Raw genomic sequence first — 27123 nt, forward strand, 5'->3', positions numbered from 1 at the left:
ATCCAACCATAAGCACATGCCTTTCCCGTCATCTTGGCCCAGCGCCTCATTACTGGGGTCGCTTTCGGTCTCAAAAGAAGGTGAGAAGTTTGCGGCGCAGTGGTAAAAGGTCTTGACAACTGTTACCTTATTTTGACAAACTGTTTAATCATTTGCGCCAATGGAAGGAAGTCGGGTGGCTGGACCGACATGTTGATCAGTTGACTCGGTTCTCGGCGATGTTCAAGTTCGTGCAGTGACCTACCACCAGACCCAATTGACCCTACGACCTTGAGATCATGTGGGTTTGGAGTCTAGAGTCCCTCAATTCACAGTGGCGCGATGTTCTTGATCTAGTTGAGCCAATTCACTTGGCCTCAGCTGCAGTGCAACGCCGTAGCTGCGGCATGCAGGCACACACGCAAGGAGCTTACAAGCGGTAACTCGCGGATGATTATCGATGTGATTCGTGCAAGACTCACACTTGGGCTTATGTTGAAAGCAGAGGACCAGACGAGTCAGGACAGCTACAATCAGCCTTCAGCACTTCATGGAGAAATATGTACTGGATCTTGAAAAGTAACTTTGTGGCTCTCTTAAAGCTTTCTTGAAGCAAAAGTACATGTAGGTAGGGAAGGGGACTCATGTCAACGAACAAGAGGTAAGATATTCCACGGCCCACGGTCTGATTAGACTTGTTTCTCTCAGCCACTCTCTACAAAAGCCCCTCTCGTAAGGCTTGGCACCTGCCCGATAGAGCAACGATGATCCACAGAGTCCAGAGGGGGAAGATCCGCCAGTAGCCCAGAGCTTGTCGCATTTCCACGTCTTCCATGCTTCTACCAAGCTCTACGCCTGCTCCGCGTCGCCCCTCATTCATCGACCTGCTCTCCGCGTCTTAGCATCGGCATCGATTGAGGCATGGCCTTCAACCTTAGACCAACATTCGCAATTGATTTCAGCAAAAGTACTTTGCCAAGAACACCCGACATCGTTCACCTGCCAGAGGTAGCATCGCCCGCGACGCATTGATGCCTCAGTAAAGCTGCCGGCCAAGGAGCAGGCCTAAGGTAACCAGACCCTTGGACGCAGTTCATCCAAGCCGAAGCTCGTGCCGCCACTCTGAGCATCTTTACGACGTTGTGAAGCTATCCTACCCTGCTACGCCTAGGTTCCTGCGGCGAGCCAACCGTGAACACGGCAAAAGTGCCCCCCTGCGTAGCTCTGTTGCCCTGCGCCAGCAACCCGAGCTCGGAAACTCCCCCGCTACTCATGACGCGGTGTCACTGCATGTCGTCTTATCGCGCAATTTTATTTTCGCCGTAGCCATGCTCTTGGCGCGCCGAGAAGGCATAGACAAGGAGCATATAAATGTCCCCGCAGCGCCGCTGGCAGAATCAATTGACCTCCTCTGTTGATCAGCCCGTTCATTGGAATCCTCAAGAAGCCATTGAAAGTCATCTCGTGCCTCAACTCGCGGCTGAGACTAGCTTCCATTCACAATGAAGACCTCCGCCGCTCTCACCGCGGCGCTGTTCGCGCTGCGATCTTTCGCAACCGATCCCCTCACAGCAGACAAGGCAGAAGCTGACATCAAAACCGAGGAGTGAGTATTCATCCCCCGATTGGACTCTACTCTATGAAGGCATCTAACATTGCATATACAGACTCGAGCGCAACCTCTGGAACTTGAACAAGATTGCCCGCGACAACGGCGGCAACCGAGCCTTCGGTCTGCCTGGTTACAAGGCTTCTTCGGATTACATCCTCGAGCGTATCCAGGGCCGTTTCTACAAGCAGCTCGACACCAAGGTCCAGTACTTCAACCACACTTTCTCTCAAACACGCGAGATCAGCGTTACCGGCCCGGACGGCGAGGATGTCTACGTTGTCGCTCTTCAATACAACCACCCGACAACTCTCCCCGGCGGTGACACGGCCCCTCTCATTGACACTCCCGTCGATGACACCAGAGGTAAGAAGAATCTGTCAACAACGGCACGACAATGATGGCTGACTAAACCACTCGTAGGCTCTGGCTGCTTCGCTGACCAGTGGGCGGGCATTAATGCCACCGGCAAGCTTGCTCTCGTGAAGCGTGGTGTCTGCGCCATTTCCGATAAGCTCAAGCTCGCCAAGGCCGCCGGCGCCGTTGGTGTTATTCTGTACAACCAGACCCCGGGCGAGGACATTGGTTCTGCTACCCTCAGCGCTGAGAACCTGGGCCTGCTGGTGCCCGTCGGTCTTATTCCCCTCGAGGATGCCACCGCCTGGAAGGCGCGTCTGGCTGCTGGCGAGACCCTCGAGGTAAACCTTCTTGTCGATGCCATTTGGGATGAGCGCGAGACCTGGAACATTATCTCTGAGACCAAGGAGGGCGACCCTAACAACGTTATCGTCCTTGGTGCTCACTTGGACTCCGTCCAGGCCGGACCCGGTGTTAACGATGACGGCAGCGGTACTACTGCGCTTCTCGAGATTGCTGGATCATTCAAGAAGTACAGCGGCTTCAAGAACAAGGTCCGCTTCATCTGGTGGGGTGCTGAGGAGTCCGGTCTCGTCGGATCTCTCTACTACACTGCCCAGCTTTCCGAGGCCGAGGCCGATGCTATTCGCTTCTACTGGAACTACGATATGATCGGTTCCATCAACCCTGTCTACAACGTCTACCTCGGCGACAACGCGGGCGACAAGTTCGGTGCTCAGCCTATCCACGACTATATCGCGGCTCAGGGTAAGCCCGCTGCCTTCGGTGGCTTCGGCTCCAGCTCCGACTACGTCGGTTTCCTCCAGCTCGGCATCCCCTCTTCCGGAATCTTCACCGGTGCTGGCGCCCCCACCGACCCGTGCTACCACTTGGCCTGCGATACCCTCGACAACATCAACTGGGATGCTCTCACTATCAACGCCAAGGCCGCTGCCCGTGTTGCCGCTGACTTCGCCAACGAGCTCCCTGCTGACCTGCCTCGCCGTGCTACCACCACTCCCGCTCGCCGCAGCCGTGATGCCATCCGCCGCGAGTTCCAAAAGTGGGCTTTGGCTTCTGAGCAAGCTGAGCACGCCAAGAGCTGCTCCCACGGCGAGCACAACGTTTACTGAGCAAGCCATATAGCAAGTAGTGTAGCTACATAATATTAATGTCATCATGATAACAACACAACGAGACATGTTTAATAGTGAATATCGATGTTCATGCTAAGTGATTGGTTTGGATTTTATATGTACCCTGTGCTGCAAAAGGTAATAAGTGGTTTGAGCGCTGGCATCCACCCCGACATGGACGGATAATCGAGGTTCCTCTGCAATTCAGTTTTTGTCTGCTCTCACATTCCTGGTCTTCAGCCATGTCCCCAACTCACATATCTGTCTACCAAGAAACGGTTTGTCACTTGTGTTACAGGTTACTTGAAGGCTGACGAAAACTATTTTTCGAGCCATTTGTGCTGCTCAAATGGGTGCCAGGGTAGAACCTCCAACTCAATGTGTCGACCATTTAGCTTGAAGATTAAGATCCACTTGGTGTAGGTACGAGACCAACTATTTGGTGTGTTTGTCGAGGAACCTGTCTATTGACTTTCAGCAAACTGTATCAGTTCATTTCCTTGTTGAGGTACTTCTCTTTGCCTTCAGTAGCGCGTTCTTCCGAAAGCACATGCAACAGGCGTATCTTTTGACTACCTTATGAGATTGATATCCTGCATTTCTCCATGTTCCGAGAGATGATCACGGGCTAGCGGAAAGAGGTCAGAGACGAGATTGGCTTTGAGTGAGCACACAAAGCAAAGGATCAAACCTGACATTGCCTGGGTCAAGACAGGATTGAGTGAAGGGTCAGGACTCAGGAGATATCAAAGCATCAGCAAACGCATGTAATCAAGACGGTCGAAGATACTAAGCTTTCAACTGCCCTTCTAATCAGGTTGAAAATTTAAAGTCAGCAATATGTTCCATCTGGCCTCCTCCTCGTGACTATCAAGCATTGCCTCACTCATCAAGTACCTATATGTATTTGGAGAAGAGTGAAAGGATAGCATTCCGCACTTTTAAAGAAAACGCAGTATTGTCATTCTCGCCTGCTTTGATTCCGTCGGTAGAAATACTCCGACATTCTTATCCCCCGGAGAGTATCCGGGTGGTTGGCTGAGCTCGTCATCGCCCCCTGCCTCTGTCGCCTTATCATCCCCTGCGATCCCATCTCAACTACTATTGGCCAAACTCGTCGGACTGACCCCGATGGCCCCAGTGCGATGCTGGGTCGCTCTGCAACATGTTCTCAATGAGACGGAACCATCAGTCTGTCGCCCGAGCCGCGGCAGTTGGACCTTTCTACTTTTGGCTTGCACGTCCGTGTTGATCGTTGTTAGTGGCCATCTCGTGCTATCAGTGCATATCTGCCCATCTATGTGCAGAAATATCATTCTGATGGCAGGCCAGTGGACGATGCGGAGTAATAAAGGGAGTTGCATCCTGCTGAAATTCATCACCCTAGTCTCTGTCTGTTCTGCAACTTCTGACGTCTTCAACGTCGCGCCTCGATACGTTCATGATGGCAGAAACCACGCCTCAGCCTTCAAATGCGCCTTCGCGATCATTTCGTTCATTTATTTGGGACACAGATACTCATTTGAAGAGCCATGAAGAACACGTATTGCTCCGAAAGTTGGATTGGTCGATCTTGACCATAGGATGCTTGGGCTTCTTCATGAAGTATCTCGACCAAGGAAACCTTGCAAACGCCTATGTATCGGGGATGCAAGAGGATCTCAAGATGTTTGCCAACGAGTACACGTATGCTCAAATGGTTTATACCTGCGCGTATGCTGTGATGCAGATTCCCAGCACTCTGATTGTTCAGAAGATCAGACCGAGCATTTGGCTAGCCGGAATGGAGGTCGGATGGGTAAGTCTCAACCCATGATTCTTTGCGATGCTGGCACATGAATCATAGATCTGACGCGGTCATATAGGGAGTCTTTACTTTTGCTCAAGCAGGGACGCAGAATGTCGGCCAGCTTTACTCATTTCGGTTTCTTGTCGGTTTCTTTGAAAGCTCCTTCTTTCCTGTCCTACTCTATGTCCTTGGAAGCTGGTACACCAAGACCGAACTTGCGAAGAGAGTCGCCATTTTCCACATGACCGCCCCTCTGGGTGCGGCTTTTGGCGGATATCTGCAAGCGGCGGTTTACAAGAGCCTCGATGGTGCTCATGGTCACGCAGGATGGCGATGGCTATACATTGTCTGTGGGGCTAGTGAATTCCGACCACATTCCTACCTATGTGGTTTTATCAGAGTTGAACCAACTCGCTGATCTCTTGTTGTAATGCATGACGATTCCCGTCGGTATTGCAACATTTTTTGTTCTACCAGACACGCCATACACCACCAAGTCCAAATTTCTGACCGCAAAAGAATGCGAGTTGGCGATTGACCGAGTAACGAAAGCTGGTAAAGCGGCACCTGCAGGAGTCACGTTGGCGACTTTCAAGAGAGTTCTCCTAAAATGGAGATGGTATGCTTTTGTCTTAGGATATGTCGTAAGTGCAACATCCTCTCATGGATACAAGTTTATGTGCTACGGAAAACCGACCTACCTTAACATCAGCTCTATGGCGAATCTTGTCAATCAGGTGGATACTTCGCCATCTGGCTCAAGGCGGAGAAGTTCTCAGTTGTAGACAGAAACGTGATTCCAACCGGCTCAAAGCTCATCAGCGCTTTCTGTATCATTCTGTGGGGCTTCCTCTCCGACTACACCGGGAGCCGCTTTGCATTGATTATTTGCCCATTGGTAAGACATAGTCCTAGAGATCGGGGACTAATCCTAGAAAGCAATCAAGTCTAACGGAATCGCAGGTGCTTACCTTGATTCCCAACGGCATCTTAGCTTTCTGGCCTCCAAGCGTACAGCTGAAGCTATTTGCTTTCCTGGCGAGCAGCGTGCATCTGATGACCGCAGTATTGTAAGTCTCTAGCTTATAGATCATCCAAGACTCGGCCCACGGTCCGAAGCTGACAGGCTACTTCTCAGCTATACGTGGACAAATGAAATTTGTGCCGGCGACAATGAGGAGCGCGCCTTGGTAATCAGCAGTATGAATGGAATGCAATACGCCGTCGACGCTTGGCTTCCTCTAGTCATCTTCCCACAAACCATGGCTCCAAGCTTTAGTAAGTCTTTGCTGCATCTCTATCAAGTGATGACATCAAACCCCAGTAACATGGGCTTTCGTTTGGCCCTCCTTATTTGCTCGATTCACGAAAGACTACTGACGACCTTTCTCTTTCAGGGTACGGATTTCCTGCGACTTTTGGTTTCATCCTTGCTGCAATTATTGCAGTGATTGGCATTCGCCTTTTGGTTCTCCGGGAACAGAAGCAAGGATCCAAGGATGGAGAGACAACTTTGGAATCTGGACGAGTAGAATTTCACCCCGAAGAAAATGAGAGCATCGGAGAAAGTGACAAGGTCGACAAGAAGTAGAGCGGCATTGGAGTCACCAAATATCGTAGCCAATTTTGGAGATACGCAAGCAGCATAAGAGGCATCTATTGTCTGAAATCATGCACGATGCTTGTCGCCGTCAAGAACGGAAAGCCCAACCTGCAACTCATTTATCAGCTGGTGCAGAATCATACTACACAGGCATTCCAGATAGAGCACGTATTTGGGTAATACCTACTCATGGCCTCCTTTTCAACCGCTCAGACCCGACCATTGTCTCTCTATGCGTGCACAAGCAGCTTTGCGCACAAAGTCCTTCATGGTCTGACGCCCCTTACCCACAAAAGTCTCAGGCAGGTCAATCCGTGTTGAAGTTTCGGACCCGAACAAGATCTCAACAGATAACCCCCTACAAAGAGGTTAGAGCATGATTTATGAGTGAGTACTTTACACATTTACATTAGTGAGGAATCATATTCGGCATGCCGGCGTGGTGTAGTGGCATACACCTGGCAAGGCCTCTGGAGCCCAGAGGTCGCTGGTTCGATTCCAGCCGCCGGCAACTGCTTTAACTACCTGTGGGAAGGGTAGGGCAGAGCCCAATGCGGGGCCTAGGACCCTTTCCGGGCCCTAGGACCCTTTCCGGGCCCTCGCCAGGGTTTTCTCATATCCACACCCTCCGACCAAGAAAAAGTGGATATGCGGCGAGTACACGTCGTCAACCAAGTACTGGGGCAGGAATGGTCTTGTACAAATCAGAACATGTACGAGGGGCCTGTTTCGGCAGGCCGCCCTCTCCAGACATATCCGGCCTTAAGCCGCAAAAATTCAAGAATGGAACTGGGGCACCAGCGGGAACCAGGGACAGATAGAACGCATAGTAGCCATAAGGCACGATTTGGAGGACGATTTGAACTGTATCTAGCAATAGTTATAGGGCGACGGCTCTCCACGCCATATACCCTTCGGGAGGTCGGCCGCAAGGGCGGCTGCGCCCTTGCCGCCACGGCGTTAAATATAACACACACACACATATTCGACATTGCCTTAATACAAAACAAAAGAGGAGGGTGCATGAGCCCTCCAACGTCTTCTCTCTCTTCCCTCCAATCGACTCCTTCGCACAGACCTGTCACAATCAGCCATCAGAATTCTCACTTTTAGCCAGATCATTTCGGTAGAAATGGTTCAAGTGGGAGCCGAAACCTTCATTCTGGGTCCACCTCGACAGTCCATGAAACTGAGGCAAGGTCCGATGCTTCCCTTGCCTCTACCGTGGTGCTTAACTTTCTCGATGAATGGAAACGACCAACTTTACTAGGCGTTGATTTCGCCATACGAGAAAGAGATGGCTTAAGCTTGTAGATGCACGAGTGGGATGAAGGCGTACTCGGGTAGCATTTTGTGTTGACAAGTCTGTCCGCCTTCGAGATTTCGAGTCTCTGCATGTGTACGGAGCAACTCTAAACTGCACAGACCACGTACAGGTTACATTCCGAAGACTTTGGAGGAGGCCTTCTCTCGTCAGTCTGTGACAGGCTCATTCATGTAAGGCTTCTTCCAGTCTGCTTGCGAGCTCTCTCATTTTTGTGTGAAGCTACCGTTCAGGTCTTTCATCCTTCGCAGTCAAAGACCGCGTCCCGTCTTAATTATATCACGAAACACAGGAAAGGGGTCGGGACCATCTGACAGTCCTAGCCATAGAAGGCAACTAACGGATGGTCTCTGCACTCATGCTGATAAAGCTATGTGTAACTCTGTATTCCTTATCTCGGTTACTACTAGCCGTGCATGCTCTTCGGCAGCTTCGTACGAGCTAGGATCACTGGCGCTGCTCGTCTCGGAATCTAGTCACCCCGCAGCCGGCGCATCCGAGTGCGTGTTTCATTGAGCTGGGATAAGCTTCGACGATCAGTCGTTGATAAAGATAGTGACCGGCAAGTATTTCTTCGTTGCAGCTTACTAGTGCTACAGCTGCCTCTTTCATCGCAATTTCGGTCAATTCTCACCCCAAACTTGCATTTGCTGCCCTGCACGACACTCACCATCACGACGCGACAGACTCAGACGTGAGAACACTAGCACTACTCTCGTTTGAAAATCAAGGGACTTTTCAAAATTGCGAATCGGACCTAACGACAGGAACACCATGGCCTCGCAACGGGTTACAATCAAGGGCTCTGCCGCGGTCCCGGGCATCTATCGACTCATCATCATGACCCTCGAGCCGGTCTTCGCGCTGCTCGGCGCCGTCATGGTCCTCCACACACCGAATCAATACCTCGCAGGAATGACGCGCAACGCGTTCGCGTACGAACCCAACACGCAGTTCATCTACACGCAACTCGGCGGCGGCTGGCTTCACTTCGCATTCACCGAGGGTGTGGTCATGCGGGTCTTTGATGATCTTACTCTATGGCGCGTCCTCTGTGCAGGTATGCTCCTGAGCGACGCAGCTTTCTGCCACGGTACTGCACAAGCCGTCGGAGGCTGGGAAATTTGGCTGGACAGATCCACGTGGACTGTCGAGGACTACGTTGCTTTCTTTACGACGGCGCCAATGGTATTGGTTCGAATCCTGATTGTACTGGGTATTGGCATCAGCACACCGAAGGAGGCAAAGGGAAAGGAGAACGAGAAACAACTTTAGAGAGACTTGGATACGGTTCCCCGCATGCTATGGGCTGATGCTGCTGATCAGAAATGTTGGTACGGATCGTTAACCACATGTAAGTTCTACGAAGAGGAACATGCCCTGTAGCCAAACTCCTCGCGATTGAAATTTCAAAAGAATTGTTGGGTCTTGGGCAGTCTGTCTTCCCGCGTGCGCAAACGTGACAGGATGAAGACGAGTGACGTCAGCTGTTCATGCACAGCACATGAGATTGATGCAAGTAGCTCGTCTCATCGAATTTTGAGGTCAGTGCTTCTGCCGAACTTCGTCCGCTTACAGCACTGGACCATTTTCTGGCTTTTGACGGATTGGATCATTGCAGCAACTCTTTTCATGAGGAGACATCCACTTCACTTTTCTGTTCAAGGCTCTTCTCAACATTCGGGTTTACTCTGGGTGCACTTTGATCGTTCAAACTGAGGTATTTCAGACTACTTGACAGTTCCATAGCTCAAAATCATGGTCCGGTCACATAAGAAAGTCCCAATGCCTCACGGCGTCCCTTGCTGTTGGGATCCTGGTAAGGCGCCTCACCAATACCTACAGCTCGGTTTCCAAATCTTTGTCCTTGGTCATCATAATCGAAGGTTGCGGTGTGGAAGGTGCTTCTGTTGTCCCAGATAGCTACAAATATCTCTTAGTAACTTGCACTCCGCTTATAGACATACATCGATCAACTTACCAATATCGTTGACATTCTGCCACTTGAGGCGAACCTGGACATCGTGGTTCTTCTGCAAGATTTCCAGAAACCAATCCAGCAGGTGTTTGCTTTCCTCAGCTGTTACGCCGTTGATATGCTTCACATGGCCGCCGACAGGGAAGACACTCTTCCAACCCGAAACTGGATTCGTTCGCACGACGGGATGAACAGCTTTGAGGATGCTGCCAATATTCTTCGGGTTGCCGCGCGGCTTATCATAGAGCGTAAAGCCGCCAAGCTCGGCAGCGGCGGCAAAACCTGGCTGTTCAAAGGTGACTGTGAGGCTTTCCAAAAACTTCTGGTAGGGAGTACTGAGCCGGTCGTAGATCTCATATCCGGATGCCCAAAGAGTGTCTAAAAGGTATCAGCTTTATGCCTGCAACTTTGAATTTCATGGTTCGGGCTTCACTTACCACCGCCAGTCTTGGGGAGCTCAACGAGGCGCAAAGACGAGTAGTCGGCCGGGACAGGCTCAAAGGCAATGTCACTGTGCCATTGTGCAGTCGACTGCTTCTTGGTGCTAAGCTCTTCGCCCTCCAAGGGCTTGCGGTAGATCTTCTTGTGTTGCACCGAGCTGATGGTGCTGATCTCTGGATCGGCCCCACCCAGCTCCCGCTCCGAGTTAAGGACCGGATGGATGTGGAGTCCGGAGTCGGAGGGTCGGCCGGTGAGCTCTCCCAATCGGAGGATTAGTTGCTTCTGCAGATCATTGGTCAGGTTGTCTTGGGCGCGGAAGAAGACAACGCCGCGTTGCGAGACTTGACTCTAGGATTAGTTGCGCTCAACATAAATGTCACGCCCAGTTGCTTACTCGTGATGGCAAGATCTCTAATCAGCTCATCGGCGTTGGGGGCATTGAGCCAGTCGACCAGGCTTGCCTTTGGGAACTCGCGACCAATGTTTGGGGTCACGTCAAAGGACTCGTATTGGTCCAGTGCGTTGGTTGACTTCAGCGGGGTCGGATGTGAAGCCTTGGTGCTGGTGTGGAGAGGCACCTCGGTGTCAATAGCTGTCGGAGCCATGCTTTCAGTTGATTGAATTTGATGTTTTGAATTCTGGAAGTAGGCGAGAGATGTGATTCTCGTGACTATGTTCCCAATTTCGTGGATCTTGAAACTCACTATCGGGCGCAAATAATGACATTTTATAAGTCGACCGGCTCGCTCATGATGCGGAGTAGTGAGGTGCAAGTCATCGCGACATCCTGTCGGCGGTTACGACTTCGAACTCCCGATAAAGCGACATCCGGTGAGATTAGAATGTTCGATAAACCTCCGCACTTTACAGGCGGAAACTTGAAGCGTGCATTAGAATGGTGACAGCCAGCGAGCCCATTTCGTGATTGATCACCCCCTTTACACAATGGCGTGGATCCGGCACAAATGATGTGATCAAGGTGTTGTTCCACTGGATTGGTCAATCAAGCCTCGCCTATTTCACCTCTTGAAGACCCCGTCCGCTATTGAGCATATGCCCCATGGTAGCATAGGTCACTTCTCGCACCAGAATCCCCAGCATTTATGCTGGATTGCTGAAGGCTGGAAGCTTTCGTGGGGGTAAGCAGCAAGCTGATGCAGGCCAGTGTAGGTGCTCCCTTAGCCTGCAATTCAAAGATGCCGTATGTTGTATTTTACAAGATTTACCAAGTTTTCCATCAGCGTACTTTAGATGATACTATTTGATGTTGGTTTCGGATGATGTTTTGCGAGATCGGGACGGAACCTAACGGCGTTGATAAGAGTCTGAAGTGGTGTCTTGCGTCAGACCCTTGGCTTATGGCGAGCTTCAACAATGCAGCCCAACCCAGACCCAAAGTGAACTTTCAACGGCCGTCAAACAACCGCAATTATTGCGATAGCGGCTGTTGCTTCGAAGCGGACTTTTTGAGTCTTCCGAAAGCTGAAAATTCAAGAGAGACTCTAGTTTCCTTGCACGGCGACCTCGGACGGATACCCCCACTCCACCCCATCTCAGACAAGGATGCAGGCGAATTGAGGATGTAGAGGCCGACCTGTCGCCCGCAGCTGGGACTGGGCTATACGCGTCTCCAAAGCTGCAGAAACTTGCACGATTCCTTGCGAGTGCGAATAACTATATGGAGTTTGCCCGAGGATGTGGGCACCGTGGCGATGAAAGTCTGCGCTTAGGTACTTCAAACCTATGTCCCCTAGGACCACGTATTGCGGCAAACTCGAGGTTGGATAGGGGCTTGTCACAAGAAGTATCATAGAATTGGTCTCGATGTCGTAGCATGCTAGTAGCTACTAGGTGGTCAATAATGTGAGTGCTGTCAAAACCTTCCCAGTTGTCCGGTCGAGCACGACTGGTCCCGTTATCTTTCATCCTGCATACAGAAGTCTGTTTTCCCCATACCACAAGTCACAAACCCTTTGAACCTTGAAGTCAGCTTGCTTATGGCTCACCTCGGACGAATTAGATACTTATGGACATGGATCCCGACTCCAGACCCTTACAGCCGTAGGAGACGCCGACGCTTGTCTCCCTTGCAACAACGTGATAATGTGGACCACATTCGCCATCGCAGCACACCTAGTCTAGCATGAAAGTGAAATCCCGGTGGCGGAAGAGCTCCACGATCCCGAATTTTCTGACGAGATCCGCCGACCCGTCTTTTCTTCGTTGCAGTGCTTTATATAGCGTTGAGGTGAAGCTCCGAGGAGACATCATAGCCGGCACTCATCCCTCAGCCTCAACACCAAGTCGGAAATCCGACATCATCGTCAGTGACCATGGCGACCGTTCTGGCAAAGAATACCTTTCAGAAGGGGGAGGCAGACCAGTCTGCCGTATCTCTTGAGGGCATCCCGGCTCTTGGGGCTCCAATCGAGGAGAAGAGGTTTTGGTTCCAGCGTAACAAGGACTTTGATCCTTTCGCAGTCGCTACTCAAGTATATATCAAACAAAGGTTGATTATACGCCACGACAAACCGCTAACTCTGTCATGTAGCCGAGTGTTTTCGATGATCCAGATTCGGCTGAGAAATATCAGCCACGTGAAGACTGGTAAGTCTGAAGAGTGCCGATTCCACATGTTGTCAAAGCTGCATCAGGTCTCATTCAATCGATTTTAGGGAGAACTACCACCGCTTTGACCCTCTCGCCCGATGGACGTGGGCCGAGGAGTATGCTTTGGGTAAGTGAAGTTGCCCCCCTTTCCAACGACGCCCTGTGGTTTACTGACGTGGGGAAAAGTACGAAAGATCGACGTTCGAATTATGATATGGGCCTGTATTATGTTCATGGCGCTCGAACTTGATCGCGCAAACATCAGTCAAGGTGCGCTCAAATCGTCATGCTACAAGCAATTGCAATTCTAACGCGTGATTTCTGTAGCAAACACGGACAACATGTTGGGAGATCTGAAGATGAGCACCAATGGTACGTCACAACATACTGGCGCCACGCACGAATGATCGCTGACAAAGGCCATAGACTTCAACCTCGGAAACACCGTCTTAAAGCTCGCATTTCTTTGTGCCGAGTTGCCATCTCAGCTTGTGTCCAAATGGGTCGGCCCCGATCGATGGATCCCTGCACAGATGATCCTTTGGAGTATTGTGGCCAGCTGTCAGTTCTGGCTCAACGGAAGAGACTCGTTCCTTGCCTGCCGCGCATTGTTAGGTCTCCTCCAGGGTGGATTTATCCCCGACGTAGGCTACCCCCACCTCTTACAAACGACTCTGCTGTGAATATCTTTTTGGTTGACATCCAATCACTAGATCATTCTCTACCTGTCGTACTTCTACAAGCATCACGAGCTGTCCCTGAGACTTGGTTTCTTCTGGACCGCTATGAGCATCGCGGATATTCTTTCTGCGATCTTTGCGTATGGATTACTCCACATGCGTGGCGTTCAAGGACATTCTGGATGGAGGTGGCTTTTCCTCATCGAAGGACTATTGACACTGGTCATTGGTATTTTCGGCTTCCTTTTGATGCCGGCGGGTCCTTGTCAAACTTCGAGTTGGTTCCGCGGGAAGAAGGGGTGGTTCTCAGAAAGGTGAGTTGGACTAGTGCTCCCCAGCATCCTTTGCTTTCAGGGAAGGATACTGACAAATGACACAGAGAGGAAACCATCCTTGTCAACAGAGTTTTGCGCGAAGACCCGAGCAAGAGCAGCATGCACAATCGCGAGCCGATCACTCCACGGTTGCTATGGGACAGTCTCAAAGACTACGACCTCTGGCCCCTTTACATACTGGGCCTCACCTTCCAAATTCCTATGACGCCTCCCTCGCAATACCTCACCCTGACATTGAAGAATCTCGGCTTCGATACCTTCCAAGCAAATCTTCTCGCTATCCCGTATACCGTTGGTCACAGTAAGTACATGTTACACATCTGCCACTTACTCAATCTGCCGGACTAACACTTGAGATAGTGGTCACAATGCTTGCAATCACATACCTGGGCGAAGTCATCGGCGAACTCACCTTTGTCTCGATGTCTGGTCAGGTGTGGGCACTCCCATTTTTTATCTACCTCAATGTTGTCGACACATCGGGAGTCAACAGATGGGTTCTTTACTCCGTCATCACCTTGCTTCTTATGTACCCGAATCGTAAGTTTGGCCCGAAACCAACATCATTACGCTATGGATTTGAAACTAAAAGGATTACAGCTCACCCTATTCAAGTAAGCTCTTGAGTTCCGATCAATGTCCACGAATTCGTTGTAGAATTTGTTTTATTCTCTGTGCAATTGCTAACCCCTGTGTTTAGGTCGGATGGAATAGTCGCAACTCCAATACAGTTCGGTCAAGAACCATCTCGGCTGCTTGCTACAACATGTTTGTACAAACCGACGGAATCATTTCCTCCAATATCTACCGATCTGGTAAGCCTCTTGACCCAACATCACACATTCATGAAGGCCGAATGCTTACTCTAAGGTTAGACGATGCGCCATTGTATAAACGCGGCAATCGGTCTCTTCTCGGCATCGTCTGCATGAACTTGGTCCTTTACCCATTGGTGAAGGCTTACTATGTATACCGAAATAAGAGAAGAGACAGGATCTGGGATGGTATGTCGGAAGAGCAGAGACTTGCATACTTGGAAACAACAAAGGATGAAGGCAATAAGCGATTGGACTTCCGTTTTAGCCATTGAGATGTCAATGACCACTCTCAAGCTCTGTTTCGACTGTCATGGCAGGTATTCCATGGAATATAGTTGCATATCTGTCCTTGGTAATTACATGTACTGTCTGTATCCAGGCATATTCACACAAATACGGGACACCAAGCCACACTAGAGGATTCGCTAGTGCATGTGATTCTGAGTCCTATATCATTAAATGAGGGGATACTGAGGGTTTCGTTGAGTAGAGTTGTTTTTATTGGACGATGATCTAATCATACAGTGAACGTTGAAGGTAGAACTAGGCCCGAGCTGCTTCGTCATGTCCCTTGAACGGGATCAGACCAATCTTTTCAAACCATCGCTGAAGATAACCATTAACATCCTCACTCTTCAGTTGGTGGAACCAATGACCAATCCCCTCGACAAGATGTATCTCATCAAGCTCACTGCTCGGAGACAAATAGCTGCGCTCCGTCGTGACCCAATATTCGCTATTTCCAATCGTCAACCGCGGGCACTTGATCTTGCCATCGTGCTGAGCCGCAGAGACCTCTCGCCTCCCAATTACTTGTGGGTCAACCTGGCATGCATATGACTGGGCCAGAATGACATTCATATCTCCTTCCATGAGACGTCTGCCGATCCAGGTCAAGTGCCAAGCAGGGACCGTTGGCGGATACAGGGCGGGTCCAAAAAGCATAGCGAGGTTCTGCAAGGTCTGCAGAGGGTCGGTGAGATACTTTTCCACGGTCTCACTTGGGATCGAGTGAAGCGGGTCAAGTATCACCATCGCACGCGTCAGATCAGGCCTCACGGTGGCGAAGTGGTACGCCACGGCCGTGCCAAGAGAATGAGCAATGACGACGACGGATGAGACATTGAGGTGCTGCAGAAGGGCGATGAAGTCCAAGGCTGCGGATTGAGGATAGTGGTCGATAATGGACGGATCAGCGTCTGGTCCAGGGTATGATTTGATGTCCGGAGTAGGAGCGGGGGCAGATGAACGTCCCTGCCCCCTGGGATCTGGAGTAATCACTCGGAAGCCATGCGTGAGAAGAAAAGGCACCTGCCAGTTATAATCGTGGAGGTCGCAAATGATGCCGGGATTGAGAAGTACGGCCTGTACATCTTGCGGACCCTCGTCGAGGTAGTAGATGGAGATGTTGTCGTTGTGCTTGAAATAAGGCATGATGAGAGAGTGCGGACTTCGTGTAAATCTGCAGTGTCAAGTGAAGAAGGATACTGGATACTGAAGAGCTCAAGTGAACATATGTATCATGCCTCTTACGGAATTCCTATTTTATATAAGTCCGAATTCACATATTACACGGACAATTCATAAGTTGAAGTCGGCTGAGGCCCGATTTTATCCGCTCGGGAGATTGAAGGTAAGTACGGCAGACTGCAAGAGGCACTCCGCCAAAACACTTTTTTCATGCGTCAAAGCAGAAATCGAATTTTACAGTCACCCCACCACCGATTATTGAACTTTATACTAGTGAGATAAACCATAGATATGGTTTATATAGAATTACGGCTTAAGATTTATTATTAATTAAATTTATAAGGCCATATATAGCGGTAGTTATATAAAATTATATTCTATTATAAACTATAATAAAAATTCTTTCTTTTTTTAAGTTAACTAACTATAACTACCTTTATTATAAAGATAATTACTACCTTTTACCCTCTTATAAGTAAAAGTTACTCTTTATTTAAGTTATTAAACTAGTAGCTAACTTATAGATATTATAATATAAATCTATAATAGCTTCTAGTCCCTTCCCGAGATATAACTAAACTGATCGACCTTATAATGCCCTTTTATAAAGCAATCTTGAGACGAATAATTAAATATAATCCCTTTATAAGCTCTACGTTTTTTATATAATAAGAGCATTCGAATATATAAGCTTCGATGTTAATAGAATCTCTTTTTACGGGTTCCTGTTACGGCCAGCTAGTTGTTACGCCCGCCGCAACTTGTCACTGTGGGCGCGTAGCTATATAATGCAGAACAAGGGACAATGATGCCGGAGTCATCATTATCGAAGCTTTTGCTTTGTGCCACAGTTGGTTGCCTTGTCCAGCTCGTAACACTAGTCGTATGTTACGACCCAACATGCACGACCAAGTCCAGGGCCTGCCCCGCAGGACCACGGCGACTAGGGCACACCATAAGTGCACGAACTATGGGAACACATGCGTCACCCTACGGAACGGAAGAACTATGGAGCAAGTCACGTGATGATAAGATAAGGAAAGCCGTATGCCAAGAATACGGAGTCCGTCCCTTTGAGGTACGGTTTTAGTATAGACCATGTCGGCATAGCGCCCGGCACGTCCTTTTGTTACCAGACGTTAAATACATCATCATCATCATCATCACTTTGAGGTACGGACCCCGTATGTTCAGAATACGGAATCCGTATGGTAAACATACGGATAAAGGATATGTTCAGAATCAAGACTTGTATATAGGATGGACTCGAGCCGGACTCTAGGACAGACTTTCCATAGCTCTTCAGCAATTAACTTCGTATCAGGATTAACATCCGCTTTCAGCTATCACCTTGACAAGACTACGATTGATCACCGAAGCCTTACCTACCCTTACGATTGACAGACATAGCTTCCCTGAAGCTATCCCCGGCTACGATTACTGTTACCAGTTCCGCAGCCTCAACTTCTGCAAACTACCCCTACGACTAGCTGGCCGTAACAATAATCTACTGTGCCTCCGGTCATAAGTAATTTTTATTATATTATACGGGATTAATAATCATATTCATTTATATATAGGGCACGTATAGCACTTTAGCATACTTAAGTATACGGCTACCGTAAGTCTATTGACAAAAAGTGTTTTGGCGGAGTGCCTCTTGCAGTCTGCCGTAGTAAGGTCTTGTTGACCTCCTGACCAGAGTCTGACCGCTGCGTCCAATCACATATTGGCGTCTTCACCAATGCGGCATTCCCCAGCTCGCTCCCATGAACGACTCCAGAAGGCTCCTCGGCCACGGACTATGAGATCGGCGACTTTCGGGGGAGAATTCCTACAGCAACAAGGGAGAGATTTGAATAGCCTACCCGAATATTCAAACTAAATTTAGTTTGTGGATGACATTCGTTACCAAGCTGCGGCTGGATTCTGCACAAAGCCAATAGCTGTTTCCGCGCTTTTCCTTCACACGGACCTGGATAATTATGACAAAAGAACTGAGATCCAGGTAATATGATGTCGCACAGCAACTGCGCGACAACACCTGTAGTCGTTGAAGTCAAGAAGTGAGTGTCGTCCGGATACTTGACCAGTCGAGATGCAGGATAGTGTGCAGAATCGCTATGCAAAGAGCTTTGATAATGTTATAATATGGCGATGGTGATTAGTGTCCCGTGTCAGTACTCAAAGTCCAAAACAAGTTGTGAGTCTTCATAAATCACACTCATCGAGTCTTGGATGAGAATTATACGCATAACTTATGAGTGCAACCTTATTGGAACATGTAGCCTGTAGGCAGCTTCTTCATTTCGACGATGGACAATCGTGCTCTCACTGAATCTCAGGCAGTCTCTATTCCTCAGTCTGACAAGCTCTGAACGGGGCCAGCAGCACATCACGTGTCTAACTATGAAAATCGCTCATTCCACTAAATACGCATGACAATCTCAAATGCATTCGGGAATGAGGTAGGAAATTAAGTCACCTCGATTTTCTCTGGCCGAAATGCCGAGAGAATGTAGGGAATTGTTGTGTTCAGCGATCAACTCTGACCTGAGGGTTTGTAGGGCTCTCGAATGTTTCGATTGGCTTGGAAGATCGAACTGATGCTCAAATTAGAGGGCCACCGAAGCGCGAGCATTCACTGACGTCCCGAAATGTAAACCTGGGCCCCGTCCTTTTCGAGCGCCTATTCACAGCTATCTCATCAAACCAAAGGGCTCTCGAAGTAGGCGGCTGGACCAGCTGCGAGCTGGAGCATTTCATACATTGTACGGAGTATCGAGTGAGCAATACGAAGCACACGAGCGTTCGAAAACGGTGTCCGAGCCTAGTGTAGGTATTGGAACGTCGATGGGCGCATTAGCGTCGTAAACAAGCTCCATTCGAGGCAGCAGACCGACCGGCAGCTAAACGATGCTTCCCCGCTGCATGCTGTGAGGTCTGGGCAACGTGGCAAGCTACATGTCATTTTCGACAATTTGTCGACCGTCAGAATCACGATCAAAGGATGGACTAGTCATGGACTTTCTTTTCTCAATCTCAATGCTCCTCCATCAGCGGGTTAATGAACACAGCATGATAAGCGCAACAGGATCGGAAATCTTACTGCCGACCGCCGGAGATCGGGGTCCGTGTGGGCTGAGACTGCATAGAGGCCTGAACATTCGTTGCTTTTTTCAATCAGCTCCGCTACAACTTCCCATTAGACCGAGATGCAGTTGGGCGCCAGGTGATATGTCACATATCAGCCCTGCCAGCAAAAGGCGCAGCGAAGGGTCGTGAGGAGAAACACGCCTCGAATGCGGGTCGATGAGTATACGCATTGGGCGAGGGACACGGCTGGTTCTTGGCTCGTATGGGGATTCAGGAATTAATAGGATGCAGCCCATTGATCTGACAATGAAGTTGCTTGCACTTTCAACGGTCTTGATCCACTGCCGGAAAATGCAAAGCGGTATCCGTAGTTCACTAACGGAGTGCGATCGACAAGAACGAGCCGCGGCCTGGGATAGAGATTCGGTCAAAGGCGGACGTGGTCCCTCGCAGATTCGAGTTCATGGCCGCTTGGAACGGAGCGGTCAAGAAACCACAGGAAAGTTGGCTACGGAGGATTGGCCGCCCAGCGCGTACGAGATATTGCGAATAGCAGTGAGCTAGCAGGGCATGCAGGGCTAGGAACAAGTTAGGTCGAACATTACTCGTCTCAACCTGATAACCGGGCACCTGGGAATGGATGGCGCCGGCTTGAGCGGCCCTGATGAGACCCAATAAACGCCACCAATTGTCCCACCACTGACCAGTACTACAGGGCATAGGCGAACAGAGGCTGGGATTCAAGGGGGTGGTCCTGTACGTAGGTTCTAGGGTAGAGCTGCAGTCATCAATGGCAGAGACGACGGCAACAATGACATGATTCCCCTCTCTTCTTCTCAGTCTGGCAGGTGGACGGTGTCACTGAAAACATCGTAGCGCAAGGGCTGGAGCGATCCCTCACTCGTCAGAAGAAACATCGGAAGAAGACTGGGCCTTTCCCGTGTCCCTGTCCCGATGCTACTTGTCCATACTCTCGTGTATCCGTACGGATAGACCTGCCCCCATAGCATCCACTGCCGCCAGTGACCTGAATGAGATCGCTTGACCTTCCTGGCATTTGCAAAATTATTGCTCCGTAGATGTGGTGTGTATCAGGCTGGCAAATTTCTGGGGCCTTCGTGGCGGTCATCAAATGTGCCACGGGCTCAGTCCGGGTTAGCACTCCTCTGAACTCGGTATCTAAATCTGCCGCACCTGCTTCTTGCTTGACCACTCCCTGCTACCTTTTCCAGTCCGTTAACCTCATGCTTCTCGTCAAATCCCTTTAGACCAGAGATAGGGGTAAGACAAACGCATTCCATCATTCAAACCTTAATCCCCTGCTTGAGAGGAAAAGCCTAGACCCCCAGACGCACCCGGACACACCTTTCGTCAACCCCGCCTCCACACTCTTGATTCGGACAGACTTCCCGTTCACTAGGTTGACTGACGGGTGGTCCGATTCATGGGTCATCCAGGCTAGGGTAGCTTGACCTTCGGAGCCAGGGCCGCTAGAGATTACGACGCAAAGTCGCAGCCAAAACATCGTCATTTTCTCACTCATTCCAACCAGTTTCACACAGTTCGTCGAGGCTTCACATCTTACGCGAAACGAGCTCAAAAGAAAGGTACACACTCGGGCAGCCCCAAGCTGTGTTGTTACGATGGGCACAGGAAGCAATCCAGGCAGCCCCAGCGCGGGCCCTTCTGATGGCTCGCGACGCGACGATCCCGATGGTGAGCTGAGACCTTTCACTTTTTGAGGTGGTCTTAAGGAATGGGAAGCCTCGAAACATCATAGTACACGACAAGCGACGCGTCAGATTGTCTCGTTGGAGGGATGATAATAATAAAAGACAGCAGCGTCTGCATCTACGGCACCCACGGCTGGCGGTTCAAGCTCGGAGCAAACGGCAACGACGGCCTCCGAAGCAACGACGACATCAACCGAGCCGCTTCCAGCAGTATCAAGCATTCCCGACCCTTCGACAGAAATCCCCGCCGGACCTTCCGCCGAACATGCCCTCGAAGCCGGCGGCACTGACGACGATGATGAGTTCACTCCCAGTGTCTTTGACGGATCATCAATAGCCGACGACAGGAGTCAAAGAACTGACTCGACGTCGCTAAACTCCAGCGTCTACGAGCATAGCTTCCAGCACGGACGCCGTTACCACAAGTTCCGGCACGGGCGGTACCCGATTCCCAACGACGAGACAGAGCAGAACCGCGAGGACATGCTGCACGCAATGATGCTGGAAGCTACAGACGGGAAGTTGTACTTTGCACCCATCGGGGATAACCCACAGAAAATAATTGATATGGGTACAGGAACAGGTATCTGGGCAATCGAGAGTGAGTGAAAGTCTCCAAATGTCGCCATGAGAGTCAGAATCATGCGAAAGGGTATTAGGCGGCTGACCGCAAGAACAGTGGGAGACTTATTTCCAAGCGCGGAGATCCATGGTCTCGATTTGAGTCCCATCCAGCCCGTTTGGGTACCACCAAATGTCAAGTTCTTGGTTGACGACGTTGAGGATACCTGGTTGAACGGCCGGAACTTTGATTTTGTTCACCTAAGAAACATGGTACCCGTTCTCAAGACACCCGTCGGCCTGCTACGGAATGCATACGGGTATGTTCGATGACTTCAGTTGTCCTTCCCTACCTTACATGACCGTAGCGCTGCTGACACTCCTTAGGCATATGAAACCCGGCGGCTGGGTCGAGCTTCAAGATGTTGACGGCCAGGTTCACTGCGACGATGGCACGATGCCTTCTGACTGGCCCCTTGTCCGCTTCACGAACCATCTCGTAGAGGCGTTCGCAAAATTTGGAACGAACTCTCACGCCGCTGTGTTTGGACGGCAATATCTGGAACAGGCCGGTTTCGTCAACATCCAACATCACACGGTGAAGTTGCCATATGGAACGTGGCCCAGGGATAAGTAAGTGCTATGAAAACGTCCACATACATAACTCATGAGACTCTAATAATCATTTCTTTCAGAATTATGCGGCTGATTGGCATGTATTATCGCACGGCTTGCGAAGAGTTCTTCCCTGTAGTAGGCGCAATCCACTTCCAGATGTTGGGATGGAGCCAAATTGAGATGGAGGTTCTCTTCGCCGAATGTCGGAATGCCATGAGGGACCCGAATGTACATGCTTACGGCATGATGCATTTCTGGAGCGGACAGAAACCTCTGTGAGAATGGGAGCTGGCAATATCCAACTGCATGACGCGAGCATTCCGATTGACTGTTAGCATCTGGTGATCGTCTTCGTGGGGACGCATTTCCTCACTTGCAAATGCCTAAGCGCTATGGGTTTTGCTTTTGTGGGAATATGGGTCCGACAATACTCGTCAAGGACAAGAATACGACTGAACCAAACTTACCAAGCTACTTGGCGATTCTCATTGGTCCACATTGTTCTGGCTGCAGGTGAGCCGTTGGGGACGCGATCCGCGGGTTTTCATAAGGTATTGACTGCATGCACATAAGATCTGGTCAGGTGCGTATCGCCCCAATCTACTCGCAGGCCCAGGGGCTAGCATCGAGCTGATTCTGTGCCTCTCATACTCTCAGCTGTCCTTTTTCTAGTGAGGAAAGGTCTTTTACCGCGCTGCCCCTTCTTGTGCATCTTCACACCCTCATGATCTCTGTGCCTGGAGGCTAAAACGGCGTTTAGATAACATACGAGAATCGCCCTAGCCCGTCGATATCCACCTTTCTGATGTTGCGTGCCGAGAACGGAACGGAACACCAGCATTAGAGATCTCAAATCTCTTACGAATACCCATGCATTTCTCCTTCTTGCAGTTCCCATGCGCAGAAAGTGTAGCAAGCTGGGCAGAATTTCGGGCTTGCACCGCCACGGTCGGCCGCCGGGAGTCCCATAAGTCAACCTACCCACTATTCGCCAACCCAATCAACATAGTCTCAAAACATCACCACCAACTTCCAATCAATTAATTAACTAACTTCCACTACCACTACATTACAGTCACTACACTTACTAAGTAATTCGATCCTCATTAATCGACTAGGACTAATAAGACGGTCGCTAGTATCCCTCAAGCTCTCTTTATATTCTTAAATTTGTAAACTTAATATTAGGATTTATTTAAACGGTTCTCTTCCTCTTTAAAGCTATATAGTTAATTCGGGCCTAAATGTTACGACCCAATATACATAAACAAGACCAGGGCCTGCCCCGCAGGCTTGCGGCGGCTACGGTACACTATATATATACAAGTTACAGGAACATATGCGTCAGCCTACAGAACAGAAGAACTATAAAATAAGTTATATAATAATAAGATAAGGAAACTTATATACTGAGGATATAGAGCCCGTTCTTTTAGAATACGGACCCCGTATATGTTACGAGCAGGACAAGGCAACCAACTGTGGCACAAAGCAAAAGCTTCGATAATGATGACTCCGCATCATTTTCCCTTGTTCTGCATTATATAGCTACGCGCCCACAGTGACAAGTTGCGGCGGGCGTAACAGTATATTTAAGATATAGAACCCATTGGATAAATATATAGGTAAAGGATATATTTAGAATTAGGACTTGTATATAAGATAGACTCGAGCCGGGCTCTAGGATAGACTTCCTATAGCTTCTTTAGTAATTAACTTCATATTAGATATTATAATCGCTTTTAACTATCTTCCTTGAGAATCTCTTTAATAAGACTACGATTAATTACCGAAGCCTTAACTTACCTACTTTATAAATACAACCTACCTAAGACTATTTAACTATGTATAATAATTATCCGATTATTACATCTAATTATTACATCCGATTATTATTATTACTAGTTCTATAGTGTTAACTTTTATAAATATATCTTACTACGATTAGCTGGCCGTAATACTTTAATTACTCTTATTTAGTAAGTTAACCTTACGAAACGGCTAATAGTAAGAACGACGACGTTTTTTAAAGCTACCCCGTCTACTTCTTTTAACGACTTTAAAAATAAGGTCCCTATACTTACTAAGACCCTAGATAAAGAAATAAAAGACACTAAAGACTCGAAAGAAGAACTTAACTTTACCTATAAGGTCTATAAAGGCCTATAAAAGAAGATTAAAAAGAATAACTCCGATATTGCTATTATATAATAGATACTTGATAATATTATTAGACGGCTCGAAATTAAGACCCAGGTTAAAGAAGGTAAATAACCTCTATACTACCTCTAATATCATTACTATGCTATATAACGGATAAGAGAAGCTTAGGCTTAACTTACTTTTGTCACGGTAGCAGGCAGGTTGTTTGGCAGGTGGATGCTGGGCAGGCGGATCAGACAATCTATTGCTACGGGCAGGCTCTATCCTAAGCAGGTACAGGCTCTGTTGACAAGACGTAGCTCAAGGAGCTACGTTTCTGGACATGCGCGACAGAATACAGGATGCAGAGTTTTATCCAGCCTCAGGCTTACGTAACCCGGCCACCGGGTTACTCAACACCAACCTCAAGGTTGGGGTCTAGGACAGCGGGTCTGTGACAACTTTAAGCCTTCAACGGAACCCTAGGATAACTTAAAGGATTCTTTATATAAGTCAGAGCTTAGTAACGCTTTCACGAAATAAACTTTAAGGACGAAGCCGAGAAGGTCATTTATGCCGCCTTCTTCTTAAAAGGGAAAACTCTTATAAAGTTCGAATTATATTTTACCAACTTTATAATAATTAACCACTAGAATAGTTACTCTTAAACTAAAGACTTGAAATATATTTTTAAAGGACTATATAGATTTGAAAATGCGCTTTTATCTCTATTATAAGAATTAAATAAAGAACTATAACACGAGCGAGAGCTTTTTAACCTTCGATGGAAGGGATTAGCTTCACTCTATATTATAGAATTTAAACGAATCTGCGCCCGACTTAACTACTCCGATAACACTAAGATCTTTATATTCTATAAAGAACTTAAAAGAAAGTTAAGGACAAACTATTTACATAGAATAGACCTAACGTAGTTCACAAGCGAGTGGGCCACTCTCTTATCGCACCTTAAAGGTCGATTATTTACCTATTTATTGAAATTCGAATATAAGGCTAAAATTAATAGACTATTTTACATAAGCTTTAATAAAGGCTATAATATAAAATATGATATTATATAAATCATATAGTTATAGCTTTATATAAGAGGAAATATAAAAATAGGTCTACAATAAAGCTAAATTTCTATATAGGAGTTTTAGAGGTATGTATGATTTTTATAATATTATGTTTTATAATAGAACCCTTATCAAAGCTCATTTGAAAACGCTTCTATATTTTAATCTTATATCCGATTTTTAATAAATAGTTAAAAATTGACCTTTAAGGTGCGATAAGAGAGTGGCCCACTCGCTTGTGTGGCTCACTCGCTTGTGAACTATGTTAATGACTTTTTAATATATATTAAACTAGCTATTAAGCTTAATAACTAACTTTATAAACGACGAAAGAAAAAGAAGTACGTTTTATAAGTAAATACCGAAAACGCTATTAACTACGCTTTTAAAGATAAAACTACCCTAGAAACTATTTGAGAGTCTCTCTAACAGAGCCGTCTCTGACAGAGGGGGTAAGACTGTGGCCTGACCGTATAGGTACGGGCAGGAGAGTGCGAAATGAGCAAAGCGATTGAAGCACGCGCAGAAGAGCAAAGCGAAAGAGCAAGTGAACGTCAAAGGTAGGTCATGGGTGATGTGTATCTTCAAGGTTGACCCCCTTATGTGGAGGGTCACGGTCAGACCGTCTTAAGTAAAGAGGCCACGCTTATCACGTGACCGTAGCACTAAGTGTGCTGATAGGAAATGTCACACTATTAGTAGTAAAACTAATAAACTATATCCTATAGATAATATAATAGACTAATAGACCTTAATATGGCTAGATAAAAATAACTATATTAAAAAGAAGTTTTAAAATACTTTAACTACGATAAGCTAGAGTATATATCTAAAAACTATTACTTACTTAAACCCCGAGAAGTAGATTAGAATTGCTATTAATGAAGTCCCTTATAGATAACTCTCTTAGATAGTATATTATAACGATAGTTGCCTCATTTATTAAGATAGTAAGAAATAAATAGGTGTTACAACCCAACATGCATAACAAGGCCAGGGGGCCCGCCCCACAGGCCTGCGGCGGCTATCTATCTGATATACGCAGAGAATCCGGGAACTCAGGTGACTCCTCATGGAACGGAAGAACTATGGAACAAGTCACGTGACGATAAGGAAAGTGAGCACACGATAAGGTGATCATAGTGATCACCTAAAGTGAGCGCTTACCAGTATCCACTTAGTGATCACCAACGAACATGGTGATCAGGCAACAAAGGATATGTTCAGGATCAGGACTTGTATATAGGATGGACTCGAGCCGGGCTCTAGGACAGATGTTACGAGCTGGAAAAGGCAACCAACTATGGCACAAAGCAAAAGCTTCGATAATGATGACTCCGGCATCATTGTCCCTTGTTCTGCATTATATAGCTACGCGCCCACAGTGACAAGTTGCGGCGGGCGTAACAACAGACTTCCCATAGCTTCTTCAGCAATTAACTTCGTATCAGGATTAACATCCGCTTTCAGCTACTACCTTGACAAGACTACGATTGATCACCGAAGCCTTACCTACCCTTACGATTGACAGACATAGTTTCCTTGAACTATTCCACGACTACGATTACTGTTACCAGTTTCGCAGCCTCAACTTCTGCAAACTACCCCTACGACTAGCTGGCCGTAACAGACGGCGCCCGTATAAGAGCGGCGCCTATTAATTCCCTTAAATAATAGGGGTAAAATAATAATAAGAAGGCTAGGAGGCATTTTTAGGGTGGCGAAAAGTGGGTAGGTTAACTTACAAAATAGGATGCCGCTCAAT

At 48.2% G+C, this 27123-nt stretch overlaps 7 protein-coding genes and 1 non-coding gene across 8 annotated transcripts; 6 read left to right on the forward strand and 2 right to left on the reverse strand.

Moving 5' to 3' along the window:
- Positions 1–1481: 1481 nt before the first annotated feature.
- Positions 1482–3078, forward strand: BDP81DRAFT_466666 (peptidase family M28; the record flags this gene model as incomplete). The annotated part of the gene is made up of 3 exons (XM_060594420.1): positions 1482–1585; positions 1647–1954; positions 2012–3078. The coding sequence occupies 3 exons, from the start codon at positions 1482–1484 to the stop codon at positions 3076–3078; spliced, it is 1479 nt and encodes a 492-aa protein (XP_060437554.1).
- Positions 3079–4525: 1447 nt separating this feature from the next.
- Positions 4526–6461, forward strand: BDP81DRAFT_466667 (pantothenate transporter liz1; the record flags this gene model as incomplete). The annotated part of the gene is made up of 7 exons (XM_060594421.1): positions 4526–4879; positions 4947–5229; positions 5348–5514; positions 5583–5768; positions 5834–5940; positions 6009–6148; positions 6268–6461. 7 exons carry the CDS (start codon positions 4526–4528, stop codon positions 6459–6461), a joined length of 1431 nt encoding a protein of 476 aa, XP_060437555.1.
- A 445-nt stretch (positions 6462–6906) lies between these two features.
- Positions 6907–6984, forward strand: BDP81DRAFT_t387. Its single transcript has one exon. It is a non-coding gene; the product is annotated as a tRNA-Gln (tRNA).
- A 1587-nt stretch (positions 6985–8571) lies between these two features.
- BDP81DRAFT_401043 (uncharacterized protein) lies at positions 8572–9072 on the forward strand (the record flags this gene model as incomplete). The annotated part of the gene is made up of 1 exon (XM_060588775.1): positions 8572–9072. The coding sequence occupies one exon, from the start codon at positions 8572–8574 to the stop codon at positions 9070–9072; it is 501 nt and encodes a 166-aa protein (XP_060437556.1).
- Positions 9073–9491: 419 nt separating this feature from the next.
- BDP81DRAFT_443285 (TfdA family taurine catabolism dioxygenase TauD) lies at positions 9492–10878 on the reverse strand. The gene is made up of 4 exons (XM_060591720.1): positions 10611–10878; positions 10213–10557; positions 9779–10153; positions 9492–9720 (listed from the first exon to the last, which is right to left on the reverse strand). Exons 1-4 carry the CDS (start codon positions 10819–10821, stop codon positions 9554–9556), a joined length of 1098 nt encoding a protein of 365 aa, XP_060437557.1. The 5' UTR covers positions 10822–10878; the 3' UTR covers positions 9492–9553.
- A 1671-nt stretch (positions 10879–12549) lies between these two features.
- On the forward strand, positions 12550–14931 carry BDP81DRAFT_387722 (phthalate transporter; the record flags this gene model as incomplete). Its single annotated transcript, XM_060587038.1, has 12 exons — positions 12550–12708; positions 12768–12823; positions 12892–12953; positions 13013–13096; positions 13154–13198; positions 13253–13470; positions 13540–13820; positions 13886–14142; positions 14202–14381; positions 14442–14455; positions 14542–14656; positions 14717–14931. The coding sequence occupies 12 exons, from the start codon at positions 12550–12552 to the stop codon at positions 14929–14931; spliced, it is 1686 nt and encodes a 561-aa protein (XP_060437558.1).
- A 271-nt stretch (positions 14932–15202) lies between these two features.
- BDP81DRAFT_476947 (Alpha/Beta hydrolase protein) lies at positions 15203–16093 on the reverse strand (the record flags this gene model as incomplete). Its single annotated transcript, XM_060594799.1, has 1 exon — positions 15203–16093. The coding sequence occupies one exon, from the start codon at positions 16091–16093 to the stop codon at positions 15203–15205; it is 891 nt and encodes a 296-aa protein (XP_060437559.1).
- A 4775-nt stretch (positions 16094–20868) lies between these two features.
- On the forward strand, positions 20869–22416 carry BDP81DRAFT_456086 (S-adenosyl-L-methionine-dependent methyltransferase; the record flags this gene model as incomplete). The annotated part of the gene is made up of 5 exons (XM_060593127.1): positions 20869–20941; positions 21065–21559; positions 21638–21839; positions 21907–22152; positions 22215–22416. 5 exons carry the CDS (start codon positions 20869–20871, stop codon positions 22414–22416), a joined length of 1218 nt encoding a protein of 405 aa, XP_060437560.1.
- Positions 22417–27123: the final 4707 nt, after the last annotated feature.

The sequence above is a fragment of the Colletotrichum phormii genome (assembly GCF_030913505.1).
Source record: "Colletotrichum phormii strain CBS 102054 chromosome Unknown BDP81scaffold_47, whole genome shotgun sequence".
Taxonomy (NCBI): Eukaryota; Fungi; Ascomycota; class Sordariomycetes; order Glomerellales; family Glomerellaceae; genus Colletotrichum; species Colletotrichum phormii.

Excerpts from the sequence above, each read along its gene's own strand:
- BDP81DRAFT_443285 (XM_060591720.1), bottom strand. The coding sequence starts at position 10,821 with ATGGCTCCGACAGCTATTGACACCGAGGTGCCTCTCCACACCAGCACC. Across the intron at positions 10,558-10,610 it reads TAGAGATCTTGCCATCACGA|TCTCGCAACGCGGCGTTGTC; the intron begins GTAAGCAACTGG and ends CCTAGAGTCAAG. Across the intron at positions 10,154-10,212 it reads GCTCCCCAAGACTGGCGGTG|ACACTCTTTGGGCATCCGGA; the intron begins GTAAGTGAAGCC and ends GATACCTTTTAG.